This window comes from Etheostoma cragini, chromosome 3 (assembly GCF_013103735.1).
Source record: "Etheostoma cragini isolate CJK2018 chromosome 3, CSU_Ecrag_1.0, whole genome shotgun sequence".
NCBI lineage: Eukaryota > Metazoa > Chordata > Actinopteri > Perciformes > Percidae > Etheostoma > Etheostoma cragini.
Window position 1 is genome coordinate 14010360 of NC_048409.1, and position 25884 is coordinate 14036243.

Consider the following 25884-nt stretch of genomic DNA (forward strand, 5'->3'; position numbering starts at 1 on the left):
AAAAATTATTTTTAAAATAGAATTTACTCTATAAAGCTGCTTAAAGTTCACCTTTCTTAAATATATGCCATAACTGTTAAACAAAACGAAAGAGGCTGTTCTTGTCACTATTGTTCATATTATAGGTGTATCCATGAGACTGACTAAAATAGGTTACAACCATAGATTTATTAAGATTTACAGTTTATGTGTACAACGCATGGGGAACCTTTGGGGTTAAACCAGTTAAAAATACTTTGCCGTTATTTTTATGAACATTGGAAGTATAAATGTTCACATACTAATTCAAACGATTAAAATTAAAAAAAAAATGTTTAGGCTAAACAAAATTAAGGAAGTCCAATCAATAAGTTACATAAAATATACTTACATGTAACTGATGAAAGCATTCCTGTTCTTTCCATCATACCGGAAATCACCCGAGAGACATATGATGTAACACATAGAAAGTTCCGGACCATCGTTACTAAAGGCAGAGACGATTTACCAAAGGTCGACATTTCGCCAAGGTGTCGCTTCTGTTTTTATCAGTGAGCAAATTTACACACATACTGAACATTTAAAAATGCCGAGAGGAAGCAGAAGCCGGACCTCCAGGATGGCCCCTCCAGCCAGGTAACATTTGATATCCAACATTTGATAGAAGTTGTTAAAACAAGCAAGTTTAGCTAACGTGCTAGTGCTAGTCAGGGCCATTCACTAAGCTTAGCAGCACGAACTAAATTATATGATTCTTTTGTTAATCTAAATGTTTTCCTTTTGTACTAGGAAACTGGTGTTGGCTCAAGTCATTAATGAAAGTAATGCAGGTCACAGTGTATAATCTGCTTTATGGCATCACAACGTCAAAATTAAACATTTTAAAAACGTGTGGATTACCTGAAACTACAGACAGCTAGGATCAGTTTCCCTTTAACCTGCAGCTTTTTGCATTATCATGTTCTCTTCATATATGTACTGTAGGTCATATTAACCTCATAGGTTTCCCATTGTCTAACCTTTGCCCAGATTGTCTAAGGACGTAAATTGTGGTTTTATAACTAAATATGTGACTTTGTCCTAAGTGTACGGTTTGCTTTACTTAAGAGCTTTTTTTTTTGGCCTTTTTGAAACTTAGCATTGACAGTTAATTCAAAACTAATTTGGAAAGACAGGTCGTGTCAGTAGTTGATTGTGTTGGGATTGTTCTTTTAAATTACTTCACTCTCCACAGCCGGGCTCCACCATCACCACCACCTATGGCCAGGGCTGCACCTCCTCCTTCCTATGCCCCGGCTCCAATGCATGCTCCTCCATCTGCTGTGGGTGCTCCAGCTGCAGCACCCAGGCAGCCAGGTATGTTTGCCCAGATGGCGACTACAGCCGCAGGAGTGGCAGTGGGCTCTGCTGTAGGACACACAATCGGCCATGCCATGACTGGAGGCTTTGGTGGTGGACACTCAGAGCCTGCCAAGCCTGACGTCACGTACCAGGTAAATAAACTTTTGTTGAGCCGGTCATAAGTCTAGAATAGCCTCAGGGCAGCCTAGGGTGTCTGACACGTGGTAGGTAGCAGTGCCAAAAAAACAGGTGTGTTTGGGAGTTGGTGGATGAGACAAAGTAGTGTTGAAACAACAAACCTCACTCATACGATGTAAGCTCGTAGGCTACCAACTCATCTCGGTCAACGTCTTATAAGTGAACCATGTACATAATCATACTGTTGCATTTACATGGGTCTATCCACATTAGTTAATGTATTTGTGTGCTGATTGATTCCACTTTGCACTTATTCTTGCCTGTGTTTTTGATTAAAAAAAATCTCAAAGGAGAGATGTTAAGCATAGCTACAGTATATGTCATATATCTTGGCATGTGAGACGTCTTCAAACAATTTGACACTGTGTGATATTTTGCCATGTTAGGTGTTTAAACATTTTAAGAGTAAATGTATCACAATTTTCGGGTACTGTTGACATTGTGTTACAATTTGAAACCAACAAAACATAAAGAACTTCTCAAAGTACCGTGCGAAAAGAAGATGGATCCCATCATCTGTCTCTTGTCTTTCAGGAGCCGTACCAGGCTCAGCCGTACCAGGCTCAGCCCATGTACCAGCAGCAGCCACAGTCCATGTACCAGCAGGAGGCGCCTCAGCAGCAGCAGCAGCAGCAGGCCTGCTCCTATGAGCTTAAACAGTTCATCGAGTGTGCCCAAAACCAGAGTGACTATAAACTCTGTGAGGGCTTCAGTGAGGTGCTGAAACAGTGCAAGTCCTCTAATGGTGAGTGAGTGAGTAAGTGGCACTTTCAAACAGTGCAGTCTTGGACTGCTAATGTATTTGTAGCATTATCATTTTTTGTGTTTTGTTTTGAAAGGCTCACACTCTAATGTCATAACAGATGTAAACATTGTCTCTGCAGTCTTGCTTGCTGTGGTAGTTATACTTGATTTAACACTGCCGAATAAGGAGGCTTTATGTAATTACTCAGTCATACAGACGTCATAGCCACGTGATGGCACAGCCATGGATCTGTGGTGTTGCAGTACATCATATGGCCATAGGGAGGCGTAGCTTTCAAAGCTTTCAGAATGCTTTACATAACCAGATTTTCTTTTCTTTACTGTAGGATTTTTAAATTTGCTGACTAAATTAATATCAATGATGGGGAGAATGAAAATGTGTCCAATTTAACTTTTCCTTTTTCCACAGGTATGTTATGAGATGACAAAAACCTGGAGAATGAAGAGCACACAAACTGAATTAAACAACCATGCCGAATGAATACTAAGAGGGTGTTAACTTCACCAGGGATCAATAAACATGCTTTATATTGACAGTTGATTATCATCAGACAGCGTCATTGTGTTCATTCTCAGGAAAGTGTTGCTGCAGAGTTTGTAATAATAGTAAATAATGTTTATATATTTTGCTGCATGATGATTTCAGTTGTCAGTGTTTTTCATTAGCGTTAGTGCTTTTAATTTAAATAAATGAACATTATTTGTAGCTCATGGTAACTTGTAAAACCACCAGTTATGGATGTTTCAAAGTAATAAAGCACTTGAATCTTAAAAACAATGTGTGATAGGATGATTTATTTCACTGCCCGTTCATTCTTTCACTGGACTTTAGAAAAAGAAAAAGAAATTATGTTTTTACATTCAGCTTCTTGAAATATTTACCACAGGGGTCCAGCACCTGTCATGCCACTCCATCCTCAGCAAATGCACGAGCTAAATGTTACGTGGAGTACTGTTGATACTCTCTCTCTCTCTCTCTCTCTCTCTCGCTCTCTCATAGCTAGGGCAGGAGCTGCCGGGTGTTATTTCATGGCTGTGTTCAGTGTGCTGCTGCTGTTGTGGAAGCAACAATTTATTTTTGGCATCTGACATTAAAGCTTACCCTTAGCTATGACAGCGGCCTCTCAGAGCCGCGTGAGCCCCGGGGTTTGACCGGAGCCTCCAGTCCGTCCTCTGGCACCTTGTGAACACCGAGGGATACTGATGGACAGCCTTTCTCTCAGGGATTGACCGGTACCGGACACGGTGAGTGCGCAAATGATTTCATTATGTAGCCTATTACTTTATTAGAGTCAGCTAAAGGTCATATATTGACAGGGGATAAGAGGAGATCTAGTTCACATTAGCATTTTGCGAAATGTGCACCCCGTGTTTTGTATCAGATATATCATGATATGTCGGATCCAAAACAAAACCTGTTCGCTCATAAGATCCGGTACAATCAACATGACTGAGACAGCTTAGTGTAATACTACAGAAACCTACGGAAGTGGTGCTGATAAAGGCGTGCACAAAGTAAAAGAATCTTATTATAATAATAATTGGAGTAGTAGAGTATATATACTCTAGTCTACTATAAGCCTATTTGTTCAAAGTTACTCTAATATAAATTTGAGAAGAGCAGCAAGTCCACCGGTTTGAGACGCTGCAACCAACAAATATATTGGGTTTTTGCATAATAAGTGATTCATTACTTGTAGAAAATTCACTATCTATTTCAGGTCAGTAGTTAAATGCTTCACTGTGACCTGCTACAACACTGAAGCGCTGCTTCTATCAGCAATTATAATGAATTGACCTAATAGGCTCCTCCTGCTGCCTAATAAGTAATTTAATTAGATTTCTGATAAGATTGTAAAACCTAAAGCTGTGTTGTGTTATTGAAAGTGCAAACCGTTTCTGTCAGCGACCTGTTGTGGGAGGAGAGCAGTTGTGCGGCCTTGGTGGTGAACCAGAGTCCCAGCCATCATGACCAAAGAGGAGGAGAACCCTGACTGTGTGGGGGCCCAGGAGTTCTACGCCAAGTACGAAACCAAGGAGATTCTAGGAAGGTATTAAATTAGCCTACAAGGGGTCACGGTCACGTTTTCTTTGAATTGGTCACAACCAGTCAATTTTTAACCTTTGAGGAAAATCCAAATATATTATGTTGCTTCATACTAAAGCAATAATTTGGGAAATAAGTGTGTTATAGTTTTCTGAGAAGATAATTTCTCCTTTGTTCATAATGTTTAGGCCCAAACATTACTTTTTGGTTGAGTGGTTTATCTTTAAATATGCATCCCCTGCTTGCCAACCTTTTTGATATTCAGTTTCAATTCCCCCAATTTTTACAGGATGAAATATCCAAACCTGCATATTATTATCCTGTTATTACATTATTTAACTTCACCAGGCCTTCGTCTGTATTTGGGTTCTTCATCTGCTGCCTGTTCTGCAACCGTGATGCATCCACTTTATTTATTTAGAAATAGCCTTGAGTTACTTTGTGATTTGTTTTCCTAAATTACATAGGCCTACTTGTTCCACACCTTCATTTGTGTCTGAAGAGAGAGTGACACACACACACACTAACACACACACACACACACACACACACACAGAGTGGTGTGCTGTGCCGTTCATCTGCATGTAGCCTACTCTGACAGTACTGCTACATCATTTGCTTTAAAAATGTTGAAATGGGTGGCAGCAATAACCGCCACCACCGTTTATAGAGAAATGATTAATAATCAGCTGATTGACTGGCGATAACAGAGGTAAAAGCCTGTGAAATGGCAATGGTTACCAATGGGAAACACCATCACTGATGTCATCACACTCACTCCGACCAATGGTGGTACTTCATCACAGAGCGACAGTTTCTAGGTCCTAGGGCTGGTCACTGCAGTCTAGCCAAAAACAAATTGGCTATTTCCCAAATTTGTGGTCTAGAAATTCACATTTTTTAGTTTAACAGCCCAATACAATATTAAAAAACTCAACCTATTAGTAATGGTTGTTGGGTTGAAACACTGTTGGCTTTCCTAGAAGTCCCTGAGGAATGTCAGCAGTGCCAGAGCTTTCTTTCTCATTGTCATTCCCCACCATGTGTTCGATGGTGGTGCTGTTACATAAGGCACACAGTGTTTGAGGAGGCTGAATTCGTTAAATTCAGCGTTTTTTGGACAAAGGTTTAGTGTTGGGGGCTGCAAGCGGTGCCCAGAATTGGACATCGTGTTAGATTACGTACTTTCACTCCTGTTCCCTTTCTTACATGCAGGTCACTGACTTTGGACAATGTGTTCAGCTGCTCTGGTCCTCTCCACGTGGCTCAGCCAGCTTCACTAACAGGGAACAGAGAGGCAGTTTGGTGTGCGTTCTAAATGATCCCCTGAAATGGATTTTATAAATATACATAACTATGCAGAGGTTACAATGTAGATCAAGATGAAGCTAGGCTATTGTTTCATAGATAACAGGAAAAAACACTGAGTATTTTGAGAACATAGCGTCCTTATCACAGAAACTTAGTTTGTTGCTGAAGTTCATGACCCAAAAGCACACAAATGTGTTTTGTTCTTTGAGTCCAGCTGTCCAAACACTAATCACTGAAATATTAAGTGACCTGACAACGCTGTGGATAACAAGGGATTTCTCTTCCTCAGGGGAGTGAGCAGCGTGGTGCGTCGCTGCGTCAACAAACGAACGTCTCAGGAGTACGCAGTGAAGATCATCGACATCACCCCCTCGGACAAGACGACCCCGCAGGAGATCGAGGAGATCCGAGAGGCGACGGTGAAGGAGATTGACATCCTAAAGAAAGTCTGTGGACAGGAGAACATCAGTAAGCAAATACAGACAGATTTAAATTCAAACTGTGTGTGCATCAGCAGATTTATTAAAACATGGATCTACATTAATAGTCTCAGAAAGCCAAAAGAGCGTGGCTAGCCTTTGTCCCATTTGTAGTCAGTGTTGGCCTTGCTCTCTAATTATCCACCTATCAAGTGAATTTAAGTCCTGCTGTTTTTGTTCGTCTTCAATCTTGTCACAAATGTAATGTGCCTCAAATGTCTCTCCAGTACAGCTCAAAGACTGCTACGAGTCCAAAGCCTTCTTTTTCCTGGTTTTTGACCTGTAAGTGTCAAAGCTCAAGTTTAACACAGCTGACTTTTAAACAGAAATTTGAGCAAGCCGCTGTTCAAATGTTTTCTTTCTCGCAGAATGAAGCGGGGCGAACTATTTGACTACCTCACAGAGAAAGTTACTCTGAGTGAGAAGGAAACCAGGTCAGTGAGAGTGTTACATGATTATTATGAATTCTCACAATCCTTTAAAAGTCTTTAAGAGTCTGGTGTGTGTTGGTTTTAGGAAAATCATGCGTGCTCTGCTGGAGGTCGTCCAGTTTCTCCACAACCAAAACATCGTCCACCGTGACCTAAAGCCTGAGAACATCCTTCTGGACGACGAGATGAACATCAAACTAACCGACTTTGGCTTCGCTGTGCAAATCCAGCCAGAACAGAAACTCAAAGGTTGGTGAAAGCTTACATGGGAACCAGCCAACAAACATTGTTACAATATCTGAATGAATTTAAGGTCATTTCAGAATGACACGTTTACGTCTAGATAGTCCAACTGATCCAATTTGCTCACACTGACATGTTAAGAGCAGCAACAATATTGCACTACGATATCGGCAACAATATCAATATCAGCAAAGCAACCATATCGGACATGAACACAACAGGAATTCCCACCCCAGCTTATTCAGCTGAGGCTATTTAAGTGTCCTTCTCCTATAAAGTGTCTATGTTTACAACATAAATACTACAGTGCAGTTACAGCAGCTGCTGGCGGTCGGCGGAGAATCTGGGTCTGGTTGCACAACATGCTCCCATCTCATCTCTCTTAGCTGCTCTTACAAAGGTTAAGATGCAACAGTACACTCAGATCTATTTAATGTAGTCCCAGACCCTCGGAGTACACTGACCTTTCAAATAAGATTCATCCGATCATTAGCAGTGGCAACTGGCAAGCTAAATTTCCAATGGAACTGTGCATATAGTTTTGATTAGTTGGTAAATATGTCATATTCACGTTTGATAACTTGCACTAGACTGTAAATCAACTTCAGCAGGGTCTGCTGGCATTTACTGTATGCATGCGACGCATAATGTGAAAGTTGCCATCAAAACAAATGTCTAAATTTATAATGAGGTAAATGATTTCAATAAATGTTCTCATATGTAGGCAATGGTGTCATCCAATTCAATTTTATTTATAGTGTCAAATCATGTCAAATGTTATCTCAGGACACTTTACAGTAGAATGGGTCTAGCACCCTCTTTCATTTACAAAAACCCCACAATTCCCCCTCAAGGGCAAGCATTTGGTGCGACAGTGGCGAGGAAAACCATCCTTTAAACAGGCAGAAACCTCTGACAGACCCGAGGAGGTATAGATATAATATATTGATGTTCTAGTTAGACAGAATCTGCTTGAAGATGTAAAAAAATAACTATAAGTAAGTACTAAGTACTCAAGTTACTGTATTTAAGTGGGCTAAGTCATTATTTGATTTATTGTTAGCTTGGCTACTTTTGCTTGGACAAGAATTACAGAACAGCCAACAGACGGGCTTTTATGGCTTTAAAGTTTGCTTTTCCCTTGAGAGACAGCTTTTCATGAAGATAGTCCCTAGTTTTGAATGCATTGCTCTTTCGGATAGGAATTGGCTGCAAGTGTTGTTTTTCCCTGTAAAGCACTCTGTAATCTCTGGTTTTGTTGACTGCTACATAAATATGATACATATATTTTTTTATCAGCGTGGTCAAGAGGATGCAACATAAGCCTGTTTCTTACATTAGTCTTCAATAGAGCAACTAACATCCAGTCATTTGGGTAGTCTGCTGGTGTAATAGTATACCTGATTTGGACTTCCAACAATACCCATCAGAATAAAGTTTTACGAGCTTTGTAAATGTGAGTTTTAAAGCTCACAAGTTTGCGGTGTCTTGTAATGCAGAGGTGTGTGGGACCCCTGGCTACCTCGCACCGGAGATCATTGAGTGCTCCATGGACGGAGGGCATGCAGGTTACACTACTGCTGTGGACATGTGAGTGTGCAGAGACAAAAAGTACGCAACATACTAGAAAGTTAGACCATATAAGCTACACCTATTAACAAATGACTACTAACAATGCCAACGCACACATTCTGCAGCAATTTGAAACTATTGTGCAGTTTATTTGTAACAAATCTTATCTCCAGTATGGAAACTCATGTTATTTTATAAATACCTTGGCTTAAACATTTTCCAGGTTATTACCAGAATAATGGATGTACACACTGTTGACACACTTTGTGAGATTGATTTTCTCTTGGTTTCTACCTGCAGTTGGAGTTCGGGGGTGATCATGTACACGCTGCTCGCAGGCTCTCCGCCCTTCTGGCACAGGAAACAGATGCTGATGCTGCGTATGATCTTGTCTGGGAGCTACGACTTCTCGTCTCCAGAGTGGGAAGACCGCTCAGACACTGTTAAAGATTTGGTACGCTCTTTTGTCCACCTCTACCTTTCCTGATTGGATTATGTAACAAATGACACTATGTATTAGTTGACTAATATCACCTATTACAATTAGCGTTGTTGAAATATGAATCTGCTGTAGGTTTTTAATTTAACAGGGGTATGAAAAACACTCTCTGTGCCATTTCCCTCAGATCTCCCGGATGCTGGTGGTTGACCCAAAGCAGCGATACACGGCTACAGACGTCCTCAACCACTCGTTCTTTTCACAGTATGTGGTCCATGAAGTACGACAGTTCAGCCCATACAGGCGGTTCAAGGTGAGACGTAAAAGATTATCACTCAAAATCTCAATCACAGTCACACACACAGTTTACCATAAATCTTTAGATTAATGTTATACTTTCCAATGTGTCGAATAGATCCATTTCATATTGCTTGACTACAAACAGAAGTGATGATCATTGAAATATTGCCTCTTTGAACACACCATCAAGCACTGTAGTACCATCAAAGAATATTTTACGAGTTATTGGTTCATTTATAAACAATATTCTCCTGTATGCATTCACTTGATTAGGTATTTAGTGTTTGGCCATTTAGAGGCTTTTTAAGTCTTTGTGGGTACATTTTCAAATAAATGTCATTGCATTGTGCACTATAGGCTTAATGAATGAAAACAAATGGTTGCCTGGCAGGTGGGAAATCAGCCCCAAAACGCTTAGTGCTTAAGAATGGTAAAGACGGGGCAACAAAACCAATGGGAAAGTAATAAAGACATTAATCCAACATTAGTCTTTACACACACACCGTCCTGAGAAGATGTCTAATTAGACAGAGTAAGTACACCTGTGTGGGTGAACTATGGGGTAGTGAACCGAAACATTATAATGACGATGACATGCACACTTTTCACACATTTCTAATACCCGCAATACTCCAAGACACCAGTAAACTTTTCCCAAACTTTCTCCTTAAGGTAATTTGCATGACTGTTCTCGCCACAATGCGAATCTACTGCAACTACCGCCGTGCGAAGCCCGTCACCAAGGAGGTGATCAAGAGCGACCCGTACTCTGTCAAGCCCATCCGCAAGCTCGTTGACGCGTGCGCGTTCAAGATCTACGGCCACTGGGTCAAGAAGGGACAAACTCAGAACAGAGCGGCACTTTTCGAGAACACTCCCAAGGCCATCCTGCTGTCGATGGTTGCCGAGGCCGATGAGCCGGTCCACCACATCTGGTAACAACACTCAGGGCAGATCTGCTAGCAAAGGTACTCTTCTTCTTAGCGTGGCTTTTTGTACTGTTACATAAAAGGAACTTAACTGGTGAAAACTACCACCACACAAGGTTCATTTTAATGTGAAGAACATGTTTTGCTCATTAATTTTAAAATGCAGAAGTTTGATTTACCTCAAGAATGGTCAAGTATGGCAAACAAAACATCTGCAAGACTACTACTGTACGCTTTACTTGCTTTCTGTCCTAAATGTAGATTAGAATAACAGATTTGGAGAAGAAACGTCAGTGTTACTGATTCTTTAATGCCTATGTAAAGCGATCTGAGCCAGCAGCCACCTCATTATCAGAGAGAGATGGTTTCTACCTTACCTTTTACTGTGTGAGATAGACATTAAGGTTTCCATTTTGGATGACCACATTAATAAAATTGAACTTCTGGTTGTATAAATGATACCTGCAGTATCACATTTTTTGTGGCCGGGTTGGCTCAGTTTGAAGACCAAGGCACACATGTGTATGAGTTTCCAGGCTGACCTGTGACAATTTCTTGCATACCTTCCCCTTTCTCACCTAGCTGTGTTTGGTCAGAAATGATAACCAAAGCTAAACATGGATACAATTTACCAACTGGAATATAAAATCCTGAACCTGCATACTTGAATGGCATGGTCTTATTGTTTTGTCTGGCTGTTTTGATCATCATGCAAACTGTACTGATAACAGCGTCAAGGGAAGGTTGAATCGTAGCACTTTAAAATGTATGCCATGGATTTATTAAAATGTGCATTACATTTGAAAAAATTGACTTGTTATTGTAAAGGTCACAACTTTTTTTCCCTTTTGAATTTATAAATCTGGATGGTATTTGTGTGTACACAAACTTGAATGTAAAAAGCTTATACACAAGACCCATTTAACACAGTAAAGACTTTATTACAACACTAGAGTAAGGTACATATTTCAAGTATAAATCACTCAAGGGCAGATGGTGCCAGCTTTTAGCACAAGACACTGTTTCCCTTGTGGAGCTGTGGGTTAAAAGAAAAAACGCATTTAGAGTTGAACACTTCACAACATGTATCAATAGTTAGCTTTTCATTGTAATTGTTTTACCCTGATTGAAGGAGTTGACCAATTCTCATGTTCCTGCTTTAGAAGCAGCCACCGTTTGCTCTGTAGAATTGAGCAAACAGTTTAATTTTTTTTATAATAACCAGCAGGAATATTGGCAGAGCAGCGGCTACAATTTCCAAGTTTATCATTGTACTCATTCCTGTACAGTTGGATGAGGCTGAAGGAAGCACTCACCCAGTCATCTAGCAGTAATGAGATGTGGCTTTAGCATGGTGTCTGACTGGATCCAGTACGGAGCAGCTGGAACAGAATTCGGCCATGCCTCAGTGCTGACTCTGTGCCAGGAAAACTAATTATGCTGCATAACAGTGTGTGCACACCTACCATCCTTAGACCTCTACGGTATGAGGTTAGTCAGTTGTAGCAGCCATGTTTCTTTGGGCCACTGTGTGATAGCCATGGATTACAGCACTTCTTAGATATTGACAACTGCAGGAAAAAAAAACAATTTGAGAACATAACAGCATGTTTTTTTACACAAACAAGAAATTGTGAAATGTGCTGAACAATGCTTTTGGTAAAATATCTAAATGAGGGAATGCATGTCTAATCAATAACAGAAAATAAATTCTAACGTGACATTCAAACGGTCACATATTTAAGAGCCTCGTTTCTGTATTCACTCAGACATAAGATTAAGAAGGCACATCATTAGCATTCTAATCGTATTGAGTTAGTGTGAAAATAATAATGTAGCATGGTGTCTGACTGCATTTACTATTTCAAGAGTAAAACAGAATTCGGCCATGCATTCAAATATCTTATGAAGTACGAGTTACTTCAGTGTTTCTACTCTTGGCCAGGTAAGGATCAACAATTCCATCTCTTCAGACTAGGCATCTGTAGGACAACACACAAGATCAGTAACAGCGAGCTGTATTTCTCCGTGTCGAGGTTTAAGAGCTCGTTTTTCATTTGAGGTGATACATTTCTGACATAGGGGCACATTTATGTCAATCACATTCTGAAAATACATGTTCGATTAATTAAGCAGACTTGACAAGGAATTGGCCAACGTTCCCAGTGTTGAATTTGTAACTTCCAGTAGCCTCACCTCTGCCACATGGTGGGTTTCAGGCTGGGCGCTTCTCCATGAGGAGTCAGGTCAGCCCATATCTTCCAATGTAGTCTGTGCCATGATCACAAAACACAGGTACTCAAACATGTTAACCTCAGCAACATCATACATGTTTATTTACGCCTAAGTAAGTTCTCTTAATTTCCTATTAACATTGTGGGCCTAAGCCTATCGTAACACAACTTAGCCTAACTATTAACTCTCTTAACATACAAATCCCAATCTATGCGAATAAGGGAGTCTTGTGGTGGTGTTTAAGCAAAAACTCGATTACTTTCGGATTAAAGAACTACAGTCTTTCAGGTGCGAGGCACGTTAACTTCTAGCTAGCTAACGTTAGCTCACCACCATGTGTAACGTTACCTCATGCTGTCCACATACAATAGAAAGAGGCATCCTGTCTGAATCTAGTCAACGTTAGTTAAAATTACCTGTGCTGAGTTGCAGCTTAAATTTGCACTGTTCCACTTGAACCCTGGTTCCGTTTTACAGCAAAGCTGTACGCCTGAGAGCGACATTTTATACGTTGATAGCCACCGACTTCTATGTGGAGTATGCTGCTAGCCACTGAATTCCCTTCAATGTGGGGTATTTAGCTATCAATCGGTTCCGGTTAGCAGACTTTTTAACAGGACGGCGAAGGCAAGACCCGCCCTCTTCTCCTTCTGATTGGCTAGTACTTGCACAAAAAAAAATGTAACCTGTAACTGTTGAAGAGACTATATGGATTAGTGCAGGATGTGCAAAACTGTTGAGGGATGTGCAGTATGCGCAGAGGGTATGCATACAGGCCAGAATGTGGGATTAAGAGTTTATGCCAGTGGGGGTCTGGGGCCTTGTTAATATTATCTATCATCAACATGTTTCTTGATTAAAACTAGAGTACTGTTTGGACCTGTGTCCCCTAGTCACAACACTTTGCATTGACCTTCATCCTAGACTATACATCTGCCCATGCACATATTATAGATTATTTGCATACTCTGCACTCAACCCATTCAGCCTCTTCTCCCTTATGCAACAGTTAATTTGAATGCATATATTTGTCTATGTATTTATTATATCATTGTTGTTGTTATTATTATTATTGTATTTCAAATAAATGTTTACTATGTCTGTTTATGTATGTACTGTACCTTTCACTAAGGCAAATTCCACATGAGTGTAACTTATTGTGGCAATAAACCCTTTTCTGAATCTGATATTCCTGCTAGTTGATAAGCGTCTATACGAGCTACTAAAAAAACTTGACAACAATTCCAATTTTTTCGGATTTCTTAGCTTTACCAGGTTGTTGATCCGGCCTGCTTTGTTTGTGTATAACCATCTCCCCAATATTACAACTAATTGAAATACTTCATTATTGCAACTAATTTCATAAAAAACAAAATTATGTTCTTGGTTGAAACCTAGCCAATTTTTAAACCAAATGCAAATACAGTGATTGCAAATGCTATTATTGTTTATTATTATGTAATTTATTTCCTAGTTAGCTTTTGAGCACTTCTCCCATGTTTGACTAGGCCTACTTCACTGTCACTTGGTTGTGTAATTTCAGTTAAGTAAAACCAGCTGGAGGAAGCTGTAATTATAAGAAATCTAAGAATTATCCTAATTGGATAGACTATGATGTATAAAGTTAGGACTTTGTACAAACCTACAGGCCTACAACGTAAAAAATAATTTCCTGGCTGTATATTCAATTCTGAGTGTGTGCAAAATTTAAGTCAAGAAGCCTATTTATAAATTGTGGGTCCCAAACCTTTTCATCCAAGCGTCCTATGAACGGCGCAAAATATTTTTGGTAGAAAAACAAAACAATAAAGAGGTACAACGCATTCATTAGGCTATAATTATTTTAGGAATTTTGCATTCAAAAATACCATGTATCCTGCAATACTGCACAGTAACCCTAGATGTAGCTATAGTACCCATTCGAGAAACACTGATTAGGCTGTTAACCCCCGTATCTAAGATGAAATGTCTGCTTTATTAACAATAAACCTAATGTAATATAGTGCTGACGACATCTCGTCATGGAACCATAGACTGTATATTAATTAATATAACAGTCAACGCATGGAACTGAGCAAACGGGTAGTGGGCGGTCCCTCACAGTGGCTGTTCAATAAGAAAGAAGGGTTGTCCTTCACCGGCTTCTCTCTGATTGGTCCATCATTCAGCAGCTCTCTTCCTCATCAGTGAGTCCGGCTCATTCGGGTCGACTCGGCTAATGTTGAAGCTGTTCGTAGTGCCTTACCGACGCTACTCTCACAAGTGAGTACCATACCATAACTTTGTTATTACATTTCATAGAAGACATTAGCGTGGTGTTGCAGCCTGAGGAGTATTCGGTTGACAGTTGGATAGTAAGTTAAGCCAACCCGACCCTGGTCCTCTGGCTGGTCCTCCGCGGTCACAGTGGACAGTGTTGGGTGACGCAACCCGTGCCGAGGATGTCGGCTAGCTAGCTGTATAACAGCCTCCCTCTTATGGTTTGTTTAGTCAGGCTGCTTTATGTAACGCATTCTGTCACGCACCATTGGACCGGGACACGTGTTTCATTTGAGATCCGTCGAAACGTTTGCACGTAGGTATTTCAGTCAATTATGTATGTTCTGCTTCACTGGACAGAAGACATCTACTGCGTAGGCTACAGTACAGTTTAACAATAAAATCATTCAGCTGCTGGGGACAATCACAGACCTCACGTTTAACCAGCAAATAAAGCTCAGGACTCTACTTATTAGATGAACCCTCACATAACTTCCTAATAGCACGATGCCTTACATTAAACTATGTATGCCATCAGAGTCCTTTTGAAATTCTGCTGCTGTTGTTTTTAAATGTCTCATACTGTGAACTTTTTTCTTTTTCCAGCATGATGGCAACACTTTCACAGACAAAGGAACTCTTCCGGAGAGCAGAAGCTGTCTGTTTCGATGTGGACAGCACAGTCATCAAAGAAGAAGGCATAGATGAACTTGCCAAATTTTGTGGTGTGGGGGATGCAGTCACTGAAATGTATAAATGCTGTCAATATCACATTAACATGCACTGAAAAATACACCTTATTTGTTGTTTTAAAAATAATATGCAAATCGTTTGCTGTTTTCCCAATTCAGGACTCGCAAAGCTATGGGCGGCTCAATGACATTTAAAACCGCGCTGACTGAGCGTCTTTCCATCATCCGATGTTCCAGAGAACAAGTGAACAAACTCATAACAGACCACCCACCTCAGCTGACTCCAGGTATCAGGTGAATATGTGACAATTCCTCTTCTTTTGAGAAATCCCAGTCATTCAGTGTACCTTGAGTTCCACCTAATCCACAAGTATTGGTATGCACAGGACATTTGGAAGTAGTGCAAGTTAATGATTTTCTTCAACTGACCATTTATGGTACCCGACCCTCTGTATGAGGCCAAACATGGGAGATAAACAAAAAACACCAAAATAGTATTTCTCAAAACATATTGGTAATTTGTATCTAAGGAAGTGGTTTAGGAAAACCGCAGCTTGTACAGGCTCCACGCTTTCTAAAGCAGAACGGGCATCCCGAGTCAGGATGAGCTGTCTACATGTACCTAACTATCAAAGGTGCTGTCACGGCAGATCGTTTAGTGGAACCTGTATACAACTTCTTTATCAGGCAAATACGTGACAGCTAGCTTTAATCATATGCATGTCTTCAGCATTTAAAGCCTCTCATGGTCAGTTGTGCACGTGAATAGATGCTTATTTACAAACCTCTAGTTGTAAATGTGTGTGTGCATGGAACACTGCCTGGCCGAGGTTGGTCTAAATTAGATTTTACTACTGCCTAATATAAAAACTTTTAAGTAAGAACTGCATTTATCTCCGTTCAGTGTGATAAACGGCCATTTCTCTTTATTTAGGGAGCTTGTGGACCGTCTGCACCAGCGCAACATAAAGGTGTTCCTCATCTCAGGCGGCTTCCGCTGCATCGTCGAACACGTGGCCACTCAGCTAAACATTCCTCTGCATCACGTCTACGCCAACCGGCTCAAGTTCTACTTCAATGGTAAGAGCTAGAGGCGACTTTTTTTTTAAAGATTATTTTTGGGCTGGGGTGTCCGAACAGCTCACCTGGGGGTGCATGCGCCCCATGGACAGAGGCACAACGCTTCCGTCAACTTGACGACGAAGGACAACGGTCTACATTTCTAAATTCAGTTGTTTTCCAGGAGAGTATGCTGGTTTTGACGAGAGCCAGCCCACAGCTGAGAGTGGTGGAAAAGGAAAGGTCATCAGCATGTTGAAGGAACAAAACGGCTTCAAGACTGTGGTGATGATTGGAGACGGAGCCACGGATCTAGAGGCATGCCCCCCCGCTGTAAGTGTTCACATCGTCTTACCTGGCTTTTAAACTCTCCCCAGTTTCAGTTTCAGCTGTGCACATTTGCACGTTTGATGGTAGGTAATGTATTCGTAAACACGTTGTGTCTCTTTTGTCCTCAGAGTGCTTTCATTGGATTTGGTGGAAACGTGGTCAGGCAGCAGGTTAAGGAGCGGTCGTCGTGGTACGTGACGAGTTTCGGGGAGCTGCTAAAGGAACTTGAAGTAATTTAAATAAGCTAGGAGTACTGTTACTGATTTTTAACATTTTATATTTGAACCTAAGGATGTGCCTCTAATTGTTTTTTAATCCCCTGCACGCACAATTTTCCTTCAATGTGTACTCAATAGATTTTATAATGAATGGAAATGTTTACAATAGTGAGAGCAATTTTACCTTCATGGGGATGTTGTCCTGTTGATTTTTATACTAGAAGATACTAAACAAATATCTGTTTATGTTGAGGATAAGACCATTTAAGTGTTTTAGCACTTTTTGTATCAAAGCCTATAGGTAAGCTAATACAACTCCTGCATCATATGATAAGGTGCAGTGAGCAATAGAAATATTTTATTTCTGTAAATATGGACACTAAGAGCTGTAACCATACATGTCAATGAGAAGTTAAGTCCAGTAAAGAACATCAGTATTAAACATAAGATGCTGTCACAGATGTCGTTTGAACTGTTTTAATTTGTGTTGGCATTCTTGTCCTTCCCTCTCCACTGTTCCAACAAACTATAAGATAAACAGATAAACATGCTTCCTTTAACAATGAAATCTGATATGACACTATGCAGCCGCATGACCGCCCACTCAGTCCCAGATTCACTCAGCCACTGATAGATAACATTTGTTTTCAGGGTTTATCATACATGATTAGTTAGGTCTCATTAAAACATGTTGGATAAAAACCTTTTTTTTTAAACCAGGCATGCTGTCTTCACAAGAAGGAAAAAAAATAGAAGCCAAAGTTACAAACAGCACCATGAAACTGCAACATTACCGTGACAGGGAACCTAGGAGGAACATCCAGACAAAAGCAACTGAAAGGAGTAGCTTAGTTTTGATTTGCAATAGACCTCAATTAAATATAAAATTATCAGGTTTACATTTCTTACCATGTACTTTATTGTCTTCATGACTAGAAACGGAGATACAGTTTTCATGAATATACAGAGGCGTCGTCTCACTTCACTCAGCAATGGCATGGCGTGCTTCAAAGTGCTACTCCTCAGCACAGCAACATAAGTAGTCCAAATTTACATTAAATAAATAACTACTGCACTGTGCAGCAAGCTTCAGCAGCACCTTCCAATCTGTCCTCACGCCACACAGCTGCTCGTCTTTTCAAGTAACTTTGGTTGGTTCTAAACTCAGGAGAGCTTAGTTCATGGACCAGTTTTAACGTGGCACCAGACGTTGGCCATAACGACCACCAGGAGGTTCAAATTGGACGAATTTACCCGTTCTGCTCCAGAACCCCCCCCCCCAAAAAAAAAAAAAAGTTGTGCATCGCCAAGGCCTGTGAGGGGTTTTGACTATTTTAATTGCTGATACATGGTAGGCACTGTCGCCTCCTCTGTCCTGGTGACATCTTGAAGTAATAAAGCCAGGACAAGAAAAGAAAAGGGTTGTTTGGGAGGTCAAAACCATGATAGTGATGCTCGGGATAGATGTAACATTCAAAAGGAGTGCCACTTGATTTCAGCTTCTAGCTCGCCGCTTCTTCACTTCAGCGGGGAAGCCTTTGTCGGGATCATAATCCTGGAATCCATATGCTGAATGAGAGGAACTGGAGAAAAGATTTAGAGAGGACTCAGTGTCAGTTTAAAGTCCTCGTGATAATGATCAGGTTCAGCAAGCTCTAAAAGTTCAATAGGTTGTTACCCAAGACAAATGAGATAAAACTCTTAAAAAAAAAGTGAAGGAAAAGCCTTGGAAGAGTTTTCATCACCACTTTGTGTTTAGAAGAGGACTCACCTGTGTAGTACACCACCTCGTCCCAGCCCTCCTGCTGCCAGGCGCCGTTCCTCGTGTCTTCTCTGGACTGAAGGTCTTTGTAAGCTGCAATCAACAAATCGCACATTATAACACTGCTGATAGTACGTGGAGACACTCCACACACAGTCCGTAGCGGTTCAGCTCGGTTTTGAGCTGCACGTAACAATAATTTTCTTTGTCAATTCATAAGGTAACACAGTTTTTGGTTAAATGATTCTGTTGAACTTATAACAATTGACCAGGTGACATCTTATTACCTTAAACAAAATAAAGATCTTACAATTATGTTGTTGTGGTAAAAGGTATAGCAAACAAATATCATGTGAGCGTCCACCTGATGAAAGTGCAATATTCAGTCTCCTGGCAACAACGTATTGGGCACTATTGCTTCATAATTGACTTAAACAGTCAATTATCAAAACTGTTGATTGGTTTTCTGTGCTGTTTCAGCACTAGCATGAGTATCTACATGCTGGCACTGTCAGCTTACATAAAGTTGGTATTTGATCGTACCCCAGAGGTGATGGACCATGTAGAGGTTGCCGATCTGGGAGAAAAACCCTCCCACAGCTTCTCTGTTGTGCTGGCGGTATCCGATGGCTCTGGCCCTGCAGACGAGAACAACTTCAGTCACAACACAACCATCGGCGCTTCATCTGGCACGACAAGACCAGGCCGACACACGTGGGACAGTTGAAACATCTTCGAACCAGAATTTCATTATCACCTTTGAATTTAATCTGGACTATTTTTTATTTACACAATTGGATTTTAGTCTGTTTTTGTTAACGTAAACTAGACGACAATAGTCTTCCATAGATGTGTGATTACATGTGATTATCCCTTACAACATCCCATCCAACCATGAGATGTGACGCCATTACTTACTGTACGCACGTTTATGGATCTTAAGCTGTCCATGTGAAATGGTGGACTGGTTTGAGTGGAATGTTTTCAAGTCATTATGTTTTCCCCCTAAAGCAAACATGTACTTATTCAAATCATAATCATTGTCTGGACACAAAACTATAAAGCTTGTTTAAGCCTTCAACTACACACATTATGATAAAATTGCCTTAAATGGCTTTGCTGGCATAATGTACAGGGCTTGTTTTAAATACAGGCTAGTTAAAGTAAGCATAAACGCAAAAATAGGAAAATAATAATAGCTTTAGAAAAAAAAATTAAACCTTGTCCTAGCAGGATCTTTTCATCATAGATGTCTGTCTTGTCCTATGATATTTTTAGATCATGTCTGTGTGAAAAGCCTGGGTGCTTTTCTAGGGTTTGAAGTTATAGTTATTTATGAAATCATGCAGAGGACAGGAGCTACCACAAATGTGTAAACTGGAAAACGATACAGTAGAACGACATCTCTGACATAGATGCAAACAAGTTGTGAAATGTAAGCCAGTGGATTTAAAAGAAGAAAAAAAAATACAGATATTCACTACGGGGAAATCAAAAAGAGAAAAAAACAATCGAAAAACTAAGGCTTGTGCAGAAAACTCCCGTCTTCTTTTGTATCAATTGCAATCAACCGCATTGCACAAAGTGATAAATGTTGACCTGTCAGCTCGAGTAACGGGTCATTATACTGAACTATTATGTACACACATATGTAGTGTACATACTATTCCACTTGTATTTGAATTTGGCTTGAAAGCATTGCAGTTCAGCTTCCAAATAGTGTCTCTCTGTGGAATAGCTCTTATTAACGACAGCGTGGTGAGGAAGGTTTTATGTAGTGCAAGTGATCTGTAACTACAGTTCAGGGAATCAAATGAATTCCGGCTGCCTTACCAGTAATTACCCCACTCGATCATGGTTCCTGGCTGGGAGAAAGAAAACACAACGGTCTTTATTACAATAAAATAGCTTTCCAAACTATAGATTGATATCACACCTTCTTCTTTCCAGAGTAAAAACATTAACACAAATAAACGGTAGAGACATAACACCGGTATTTTGTCATTGGCAAGATAAGCTGAAATAACAATTACACCCAAAGGCTTCTTTAATCATTCTCCGTGGCTTAAGACAACAGACGGCCTGGCATGTCTAGGAGTCCATGGTGAGGGATAATAGTTTGCATTCATCACGTCACAGGGAGCTCTGGCGGTTTAGGACGAACGACTTAATGTGCAACACATAATGTGTTTCCAGCATTATGTACGTCTAATGCTGCGGCCGATTTAACCATTGAGATTACCAATGTCACCTGAGTGCCCGTAAGCCCGTAATACGTTGTTTATGCTGTTAATAGTGACTAGTGGCAATGAGTTGTGATGATGAAAAAGGTGAGTTATCAATCAACTTTCCTGGGACCAAAAATGTACAAAACATACTGGTCAGTTTTTTGTTGTATCTAAAAAAAAGCAGTCTTGCAGTGTTTAACAAATACTATTATTATATTTTCTGTCTACTTATGTGTTCCTCTGCCTGATGGTGTTGTATGCTGTATAGACTGTAAAGCCATGTTAGGCACCCGTTATGTGACTCTGGGCAACACAAATAAGATGAACTGGACTCCACTTGAAAAGAAAGAGCGCACTTTAAGCCCTTTAGTTTGTATTGTTTGTGCACTTTCAAACTCCCTCTGACACACACACATGTATAGCATAGCTAATGATGAGATAAACTCTGGCTTGTTACCAACCCTGAGCTGGTAGGACCTGAGCTCGTAAATGTTGGGGCCCTCTCGGGGAACAGGCTCGTTCCAGAAGCTGAATTCGAGCAGAAGCTGGTTTCTGCGAGACATCAGCATCTTACCCCGCTCCTTCCTGTACGCTGTGAACTCCTGCCAATGGACAGACACCAATCAATGAGCTTTACTTTGACTGATGGCTATACTCTAGTTGAGTAAACTACTAGAGCACTAAACAGGGGAGACACAAACAAGAGGCATCTGAAGCATTCTTACTTGGTTCTGCTTGAGCTTGTTCATCACCTCCGTTAGAGCCGGGTAGCCACCTCTGTAACGCCACAGATGAACTGGGAAGAAATAAACAAATATGTAATAGATCCAAAGTTACACAAAATACAGAAATATCAACTAAAGAAGAAGACATACTTTTAATGATCCCTTAGAGGAAATCCATTTTAACATTGTTATTGTACACATTACGTACAGGCCCGAAATACACACACACAAACAGGACCTGTACGTGCACTGATGGAGAGATGTCAGAGTTAGGGGGCTGGCCCACGAACAGGCGCCTCGAGCAGTTGGGGGTTTAGTGCTTGCTCAAGGGCACCTCAGCAGTGCCCAGGTGGTGAACTGGCAAATCTCCAGCTACCAGTCCACAGTCTGTACTTGGTCTGTAGGGATTTGGTTCCCAGGCCAAGTCTCTACGGACTTAGCTACTGCTGACCCTAACTAATATAAATAATATAAAAAACATTCCTCCAGCCCTAAAACATATAACCTTTTTCATAATTCTTCTCACTTTGTGAGAGGGTTGAATCAATACGGAGCAGGAGTTTCCTGAACTATTCCCATCTTTGCAAAAATTACATATTCCTGATAACTGGGGATCATTAGCTGGTAAGACAACAAATAATTATACCAAAAAAAAGAAGTGTTTAAGTCCGTACAGGTCATATTAGGCAATGACACTGAATTATTTTTTATGGATATTTGATTTAATGGTTTATTCTGTTTGTTTAAGTAATATCAAGCAAATAATTCAGCAACACCTAAAGCAACGTAATCTAGTTGTGGAATGAGAAGTATAAGAAATCATGACCCTGGAAAATGGGAATGGTATATGGAGCTAGTACAATAGATTCTCTAGGTTTAAAAAAAATAGAAAAATACTTGACAGGAGATGTACATAGTAGGTGCATATGTATAGATATGCATTAACATGCCTGCTGATTTGCAAATTCACACTGTCGATGTGTGTTGAAATTAATCTTACCAGCCTGGTCTTGTTCTCCATACCAGGTATTCCAAGTGCCGACCAGCTCACATGGATAGTACTTATCAGCATGGATGGAGGGTAAAACATCCTCACTGTGATGAATGAGAAACACCCACCAAACACTGAAATACACTATAACCAGAGATGCACTTGATTCGAATCTGGATGAATCTGAATAACAATTACGTTTTTCTGGTCACATGCATTCTGTCTAATGTTGCAAGTCTAAAATTAGTCCCCAACTATAAATAGACAGCTTCCAGTCATCTTAGGTATGAGAAAGGTTGGTCTGTGAAGGACTGAAGTCATGCCAGTGTGTCAATCACCTCACAAAAATAGTCAGCATGCAGCACAGACAGTAATATGAAGGAACACTCACCAGAGTTTGTTATACGCATCCAGGCACTCCGGCTTGACATTATGGACTGGAAAAGAGAATCATACTTAAGAATGATCTCATCGTGACTTCAGGATAAATGGTTTATTTTTAAGTACAAATATTGTTACGTGGACTTACACTGAATTTTGTACAGGTTACTTTCCTCATTTTTGGTCAGTAGGTTGGCATGTGTATCTTTCCTGGGATCAACTTTCCTCACAAACAGTGACTTAAACCAGCTGTCCTGTCCGTTTCTGCTGCTTGATGTTGCAAATCCCCTGCTAACACAGATAAGTACTGATGAACAACAACTGGATGCATGAGAAATGGTTGTATGGCCTACATACGAATCTCCTATTTTGATATCTTACTACATGTTAGACGTACACTCACATAAACACATCATCTTTATATGAGCCGACATGCTTCATTCATAGAAAATATAAAAACGCTTAATTTCAGGTTTATAGCTGAGCTGTGAAAAAAGATTTTACATAAAGACTCCATTCAAAATACAGACTGGGCTTGGAATGTCAGTACCTCTGATCCATATAGTATACACATTGTGATTCAGTCAGTGGTGGACAGTACGTACATGCACTCAAGTACTGTGCTTAAGTACAATTGTGAGGTATTTTCTTCTTTTTTATACATTGTAATTACACTACAATTCTGAGGCAAATATTGTACTTTTTACTCGGCTAAATCTATTTGATAGCTTTAGTTACTAGTTAGATTGCTGATTCAGAATAGCTAATACTACAACATCTAACGATAAGCAACACTATTATTGGTTAAGATAAGACTTTATAGATCCCGAGGAGGAAACTACCAAACTGACCTTGAGAGTTTGAGATGCTCACTAAAAAAATATGACAGAAACTTGTATTCTTTCACCTTTACCAGCAAATACACACATCTTTAATCTTAAATATGCCGGAATTAACTATTTCAAGGTGTAGTTAGCTTTCATGTGAGTTAAAGCTGAAGGCCACTGAGGCTAACGTTACTGGGGTTAGCTTGCCCAAGCATATAGTCATCCCCACAGAAACCTACCAAAGAAATGACACAACAGCTGACTGCAAACACTACAGAAATTACTACTGAACATATATACTGAAGCCTGCCCAACCTGCTCCACACGACGAGCTGTCCGGCCGACTGGGCCCGGCTTTTAGCCCGACCGAGGCCAGCGCTGACTCTCTGAAGGACTCCAGTCGCCATCTTCAACTGTTCTCATGTACACAGAGCTGTTGCTACATCTGACCACCAGGTGGCGGTGCAGCACCGCGGCGCTGGACCAAAGACACCAACAGGAAGTATTCTGATAACAACAAGTTGGTTCTCTGGTTCTCTTAGTATACGTACTTACGTAAAAACTATCTAAGTTTAATCAGGAATATACTTAAAATAGCCTGTTACAAGTAAACTTACACCATTTCCCCTGTGACTACTATACTATCATACTATTAGCCAATATTACATCATTCACTTATTATTACTTATGCACTTATGTAAAAACAGGATTTTACTGTTATAATTGGAGACCCAAGGGGGGGGGGGGGGGGGTTGCAAATTGTTACTACTGCAACTTGCCCAGAGTCCAAAGTGTCAACTTCACAATTGTTGTTTTTTCCAATCAATAGTACAAAATTCTAAATTATTACAATTACATAAAATCCTTTGGAACCATGACTATCAAACTAGTTGCCATTTCATTTCCTGTCAATCAATTAATTGATTAATTGATTAATCGACTAATCTTTTCAGCTGTAGCCTACTTATACTGTTGGGTATTTTCATTTGCAACAACATATGTAGATTCAAAAAATTATTCAATAGTGTGGTATTGTTATATTGGATATGTGTAAGAGAAAATATGTTCTTAATTAAATTAACAACTGGCCTAAATGGCAAAGTTATAATAACAACTTGTCATAGTATAAATACCAGGTGTTACTAATAACGTTTAGTGTGTTTACACGCACACTAGTACCTTGGTTATTATAAGGTTCTGGAAATGTCCTGATTCATTTTTGCGCATTTAAACTGCTTCTTGTGGGATCTGGATAAGGCCTTATGCTGGTTTGGAAAAACCCAGATATACTACCTGGAGTACCAGGATAGAAAGGATACTGCATGAAACACCATATCCAGGTTTCTGAATATTCTTAGATGGTACAGAATATTAAAATGGTGAGAATTCAAGAAACATCAAACAAATCCAGTCAAAAAATCAAATCTTTAAGAACTTAAAACCTAAAAAGAAGTTATGAAAGTTAATAAATGTTCAAGACTCAGATTAGCATTGCTACGTTGTTTTCTGACATCAGGACAGTACTTGAAAGTTCAGCAGATGTTTTAACTTGTCACAGTAGGGGAAACACAAGTGAAACTGATATAAATAAAGATGGCTCTGTTTTTATTAATAAAGCCATCTATTAGTCAGCAAAATAACATGGCCCTGGAGACTAGAACACACAACATACCGTAAGTGCAACCTTTATTGAGGTAATAAAAAACATCTGTGCCTTTTCTGCAACGACATGTCGAAATGTCTATGGGGACAAAAGACCTATTGTCTCTTGTAGTGGATATCAGGGTCTGGTCCCACACACTGTATAACCGCAGAGCATCATATCCAACAGTAAAATCATCCTCAGCTGGCATACCTAGAAATAAATAAAAACAGTCTCTATGGCAGATATGCGGGCCCAGGATATGAAGACGGGTAGAATTCCCTCTCTTAACACAATACTAAATCCTTTAATACAACTTAATGGAAATTTCTCCTTAAATACATCTCTGCAGGTCAAAACACTGCAACAATCACAACTGGAACATTAAAAATAACACATAAACAATAACTACATAAGCTACAATGTAAATAGCATTAAATAAAAAAATGTGGAGCCAAACAAGAATCACTGGTTTGTAAACATCAAGATCCTTTATAGAAA

General features: G+C 40.0%; 4 protein-coding genes, 2 long non-coding RNA genes and 1 other non-coding gene across 11 annotated transcripts; 3 read left to right on the top strand and 4 right to left on the bottom strand.

The window, feature by feature from the left end:
- The first annotated feature begins 362 nt into the window (after positions 1-362).
- Positions 363-2830, top strand: chchd2 (coiled-coil-helix-coiled-coil-helix domain containing 2). Of its 2 annotated transcripts, none has more exons than XM_034867727.1 (4): positions 363-615; positions 1214-1473; positions 2069-2263; positions 2693-2830. In XM_034867727.1, exons 1-4 carry the CDS (start codon positions 566-568, stop codon positions 2701-2703), a joined length of 516 nt encoding a protein of 171 aa, XP_034723618.1. In that variant the 5' UTR covers positions 363-565; the 3' UTR covers positions 2704-2830. The 2 variants fall into 2 exon arrangements, with proteins under 2 accessions (XP_034723618.1, XP_034723617.1); XM_034867726.1 differs by having other exon boundaries at positions 364-615; positions 1214-1472; positions 2053-2263.
- Positions 2831-3263: 433 nt separating this feature from the next.
- Positions 3264-10130, top strand: phkg1a (phosphorylase kinase, gamma 1a (muscle)). Its single transcript, XM_034867566.1, has 10 exons — positions 3264-3528; positions 4190-4334; positions 5931-6109; positions 6348-6402; positions 6489-6554; positions 6637-6800; positions 8294-8384; positions 8667-8820; positions 8993-9118; positions 9778-10130. Exons 2-10 carry the CDS (start codon positions 4252-4254, stop codon positions 10042-10044), a joined length of 1185 nt encoding a protein of 394 aa, XP_034723457.1. The 5' UTR covers positions 3264-3528; positions 4190-4251; the 3' UTR covers positions 10045-10130.
- An 824-nt stretch (positions 10131-10954) lies between these two features.
- On the bottom strand, positions 10955-11608 carry LOC117942211. The gene is made up of 2 exons (XR_004656096.1): positions 11156-11608; positions 10955-11070 (listed from the first exon to the last, which is right to left on the bottom strand). It is a non-coding gene; the product is annotated as an uncharacterized LOC117942211 (long non-coding RNA).
- A 179-nt stretch (positions 11609-11787) lies between these two features.
- LOC117942624 lies at positions 11788-11926 on the bottom strand. Its single transcript, XR_004656173.1, has one exon. It is a non-coding gene; the product is annotated as a small nucleolar RNA SNORA15 (small nucleolar RNA).
- Positions 11927-11954: 28 nt separating this feature from the next.
- LOC117942210 lies at positions 11955-12880 on the bottom strand. The gene is made up of 3 exons (XR_004656095.1): positions 12686-12880; positions 12231-12305; positions 11955-12016 (listed from the first exon to the last, which is right to left on the bottom strand). It is a non-coding gene; the product is annotated as an uncharacterized LOC117942210 (long non-coding RNA).
- Positions 12881-14401: 1521 nt separating this feature from the next.
- psph (phosphoserine phosphatase) lies at positions 14402-17571 on the top strand. Of its 3 annotated transcripts, XM_034867241.1 has the most exons (7): positions 14464-14531; positions 14764-14848; positions 15135-15278; positions 15380-15514; positions 16155-16300; positions 16464-16612; positions 16738-17571. In XM_034867241.1, exons 3-7 carry the CDS (start codon positions 15136-15138, stop codon positions 16846-16848), a joined length of 684 nt encoding a protein of 227 aa, XP_034723132.1. In that variant the 5' UTR covers positions 14464-14531; positions 14764-14848; position 15135; the 3' UTR covers positions 16849-17571. The 3 variants fall into 3 exon arrangements, with proteins under 3 accessions (XP_034723131.1, XP_034723132.1, XP_034723133.1); XM_034867240.1 differs by lacking the exon at positions 14764-14848 and having other exon boundaries at positions 14402-14531; XM_034867242.1 differs by lacking the exons at positions 14464-14531; positions 14764-14848 and adding an exon at positions 14889-15054.
- Positions 17293-24222, bottom strand: LOC117941971 (protein NipSnap homolog 2-like). Of its 2 annotated transcripts, none has more exons than XM_034867239.1 (10): positions 24057-24222; positions 23063-23202; positions 22925-22970; positions 22543-22637; positions 21543-21613; positions 21279-21419; positions 20423-20454; positions 19133-19227; positions 18599-18682; positions 17293-18410 (listed from the first exon to the last, which is right to left on the bottom strand). In XM_034867239.1, exons 1-10 carry the CDS (start codon positions 24146-24148, stop codon positions 18346-18348), a joined length of 861 nt encoding a protein of 286 aa, XP_034723130.1. In that variant the 5' UTR covers positions 24149-24222; the 3' UTR covers positions 17293-18345. The 2 variants fall into 2 exon arrangements, with proteins under 2 accessions (XP_034723130.1, XP_034723129.1); XM_034867238.1 differs by having other exon boundaries at positions 23063-23205; positions 24057-24214.
- Positions 24223-25884: the final 1662 nt, after the last annotated feature.

Bases quoted from the DNA above. Each gene is read 5' to 3' on its own strand.
- psph (XM_034867240.1), top strand. From the start codon at position 14,488: ATGTTGAAGCTGTTCGTAGTGCCTTACCGACGCTACTCTCACAA. The intron at 15,515-16,154 runs GTGAATATGTGA...CTCTTTATTTAG, and splicing joins CAGCTGACTCCAGGTATCAG to GGAGCTTGTGGACCGTCTGC. The intron at 16,613-16,737 runs GTAAGTGTTCAC...TTTTGTCCTCAG, and splicing joins TAGAGGCATGCCCCCCCGCT to AGTGCTTTCATTGGATTTGG.
- chchd2 (XM_034867726.1), top strand. From the start codon at position 566: ATGCCGAGAGGAAGCAGAAGCCGGACCTCCAGGATGGCCCCTCCAGCC. The intron at 616-1,213 runs GTAACATTTGAT...CACTCTCCACAG, and splicing joins AGGATGGCCCCTCCAGCCAG to CCGGGCTCCACCATCACCAC. The intron at 1,473-2,052 runs GTAAATAAACTT...CTTGTCTTTCAG, and splicing joins AGCCTGACGTCACGTACCAG to GAGCCGTACCAGGCTCAGCC.
- phkg1a (XM_034867566.1), top strand. From the start codon at position 4,252: ATGACCAAAGAGGAGGAGAACCCTGACTGTGTGGGGGCCCAGGAGTTC. The intron at 6,403-6,488 runs GTAAGTGTCAAA...TCTTTCTCGCAG, and splicing joins TTTTTCCTGGTTTTTGACCT to AATGAAGCGGGGCGAACTAT. The intron at 8,385-8,666 runs GTGAGTGTGCAG...TTCTACCTGCAG, and splicing joins TACACTACTGCTGTGGACAT to TTGGAGTTCGGGGGTGATCA.
- LOC117941971 (XM_034867238.1), bottom strand. From the start codon at position 24,148: ATGGCGACTGGAGTCCTTCAGAGAGTCAGCGCTGGCCTCGGTCGGGCT. The intron at 21,420-21,542 runs GTAAGAATGCTT...GTCCATTGGCAG, and splicing joins ACAAGCTCAAGCAGAACCAA to GAGTTCACAGCGTACAGGAA. The intron at 19,228-20,422 runs GTAAGGCAGCCG...TCTCGTCTGCAG, and splicing joins ATCGAGTGGGGTAATTACTG to GGCCAGAGCCATCGGATACC.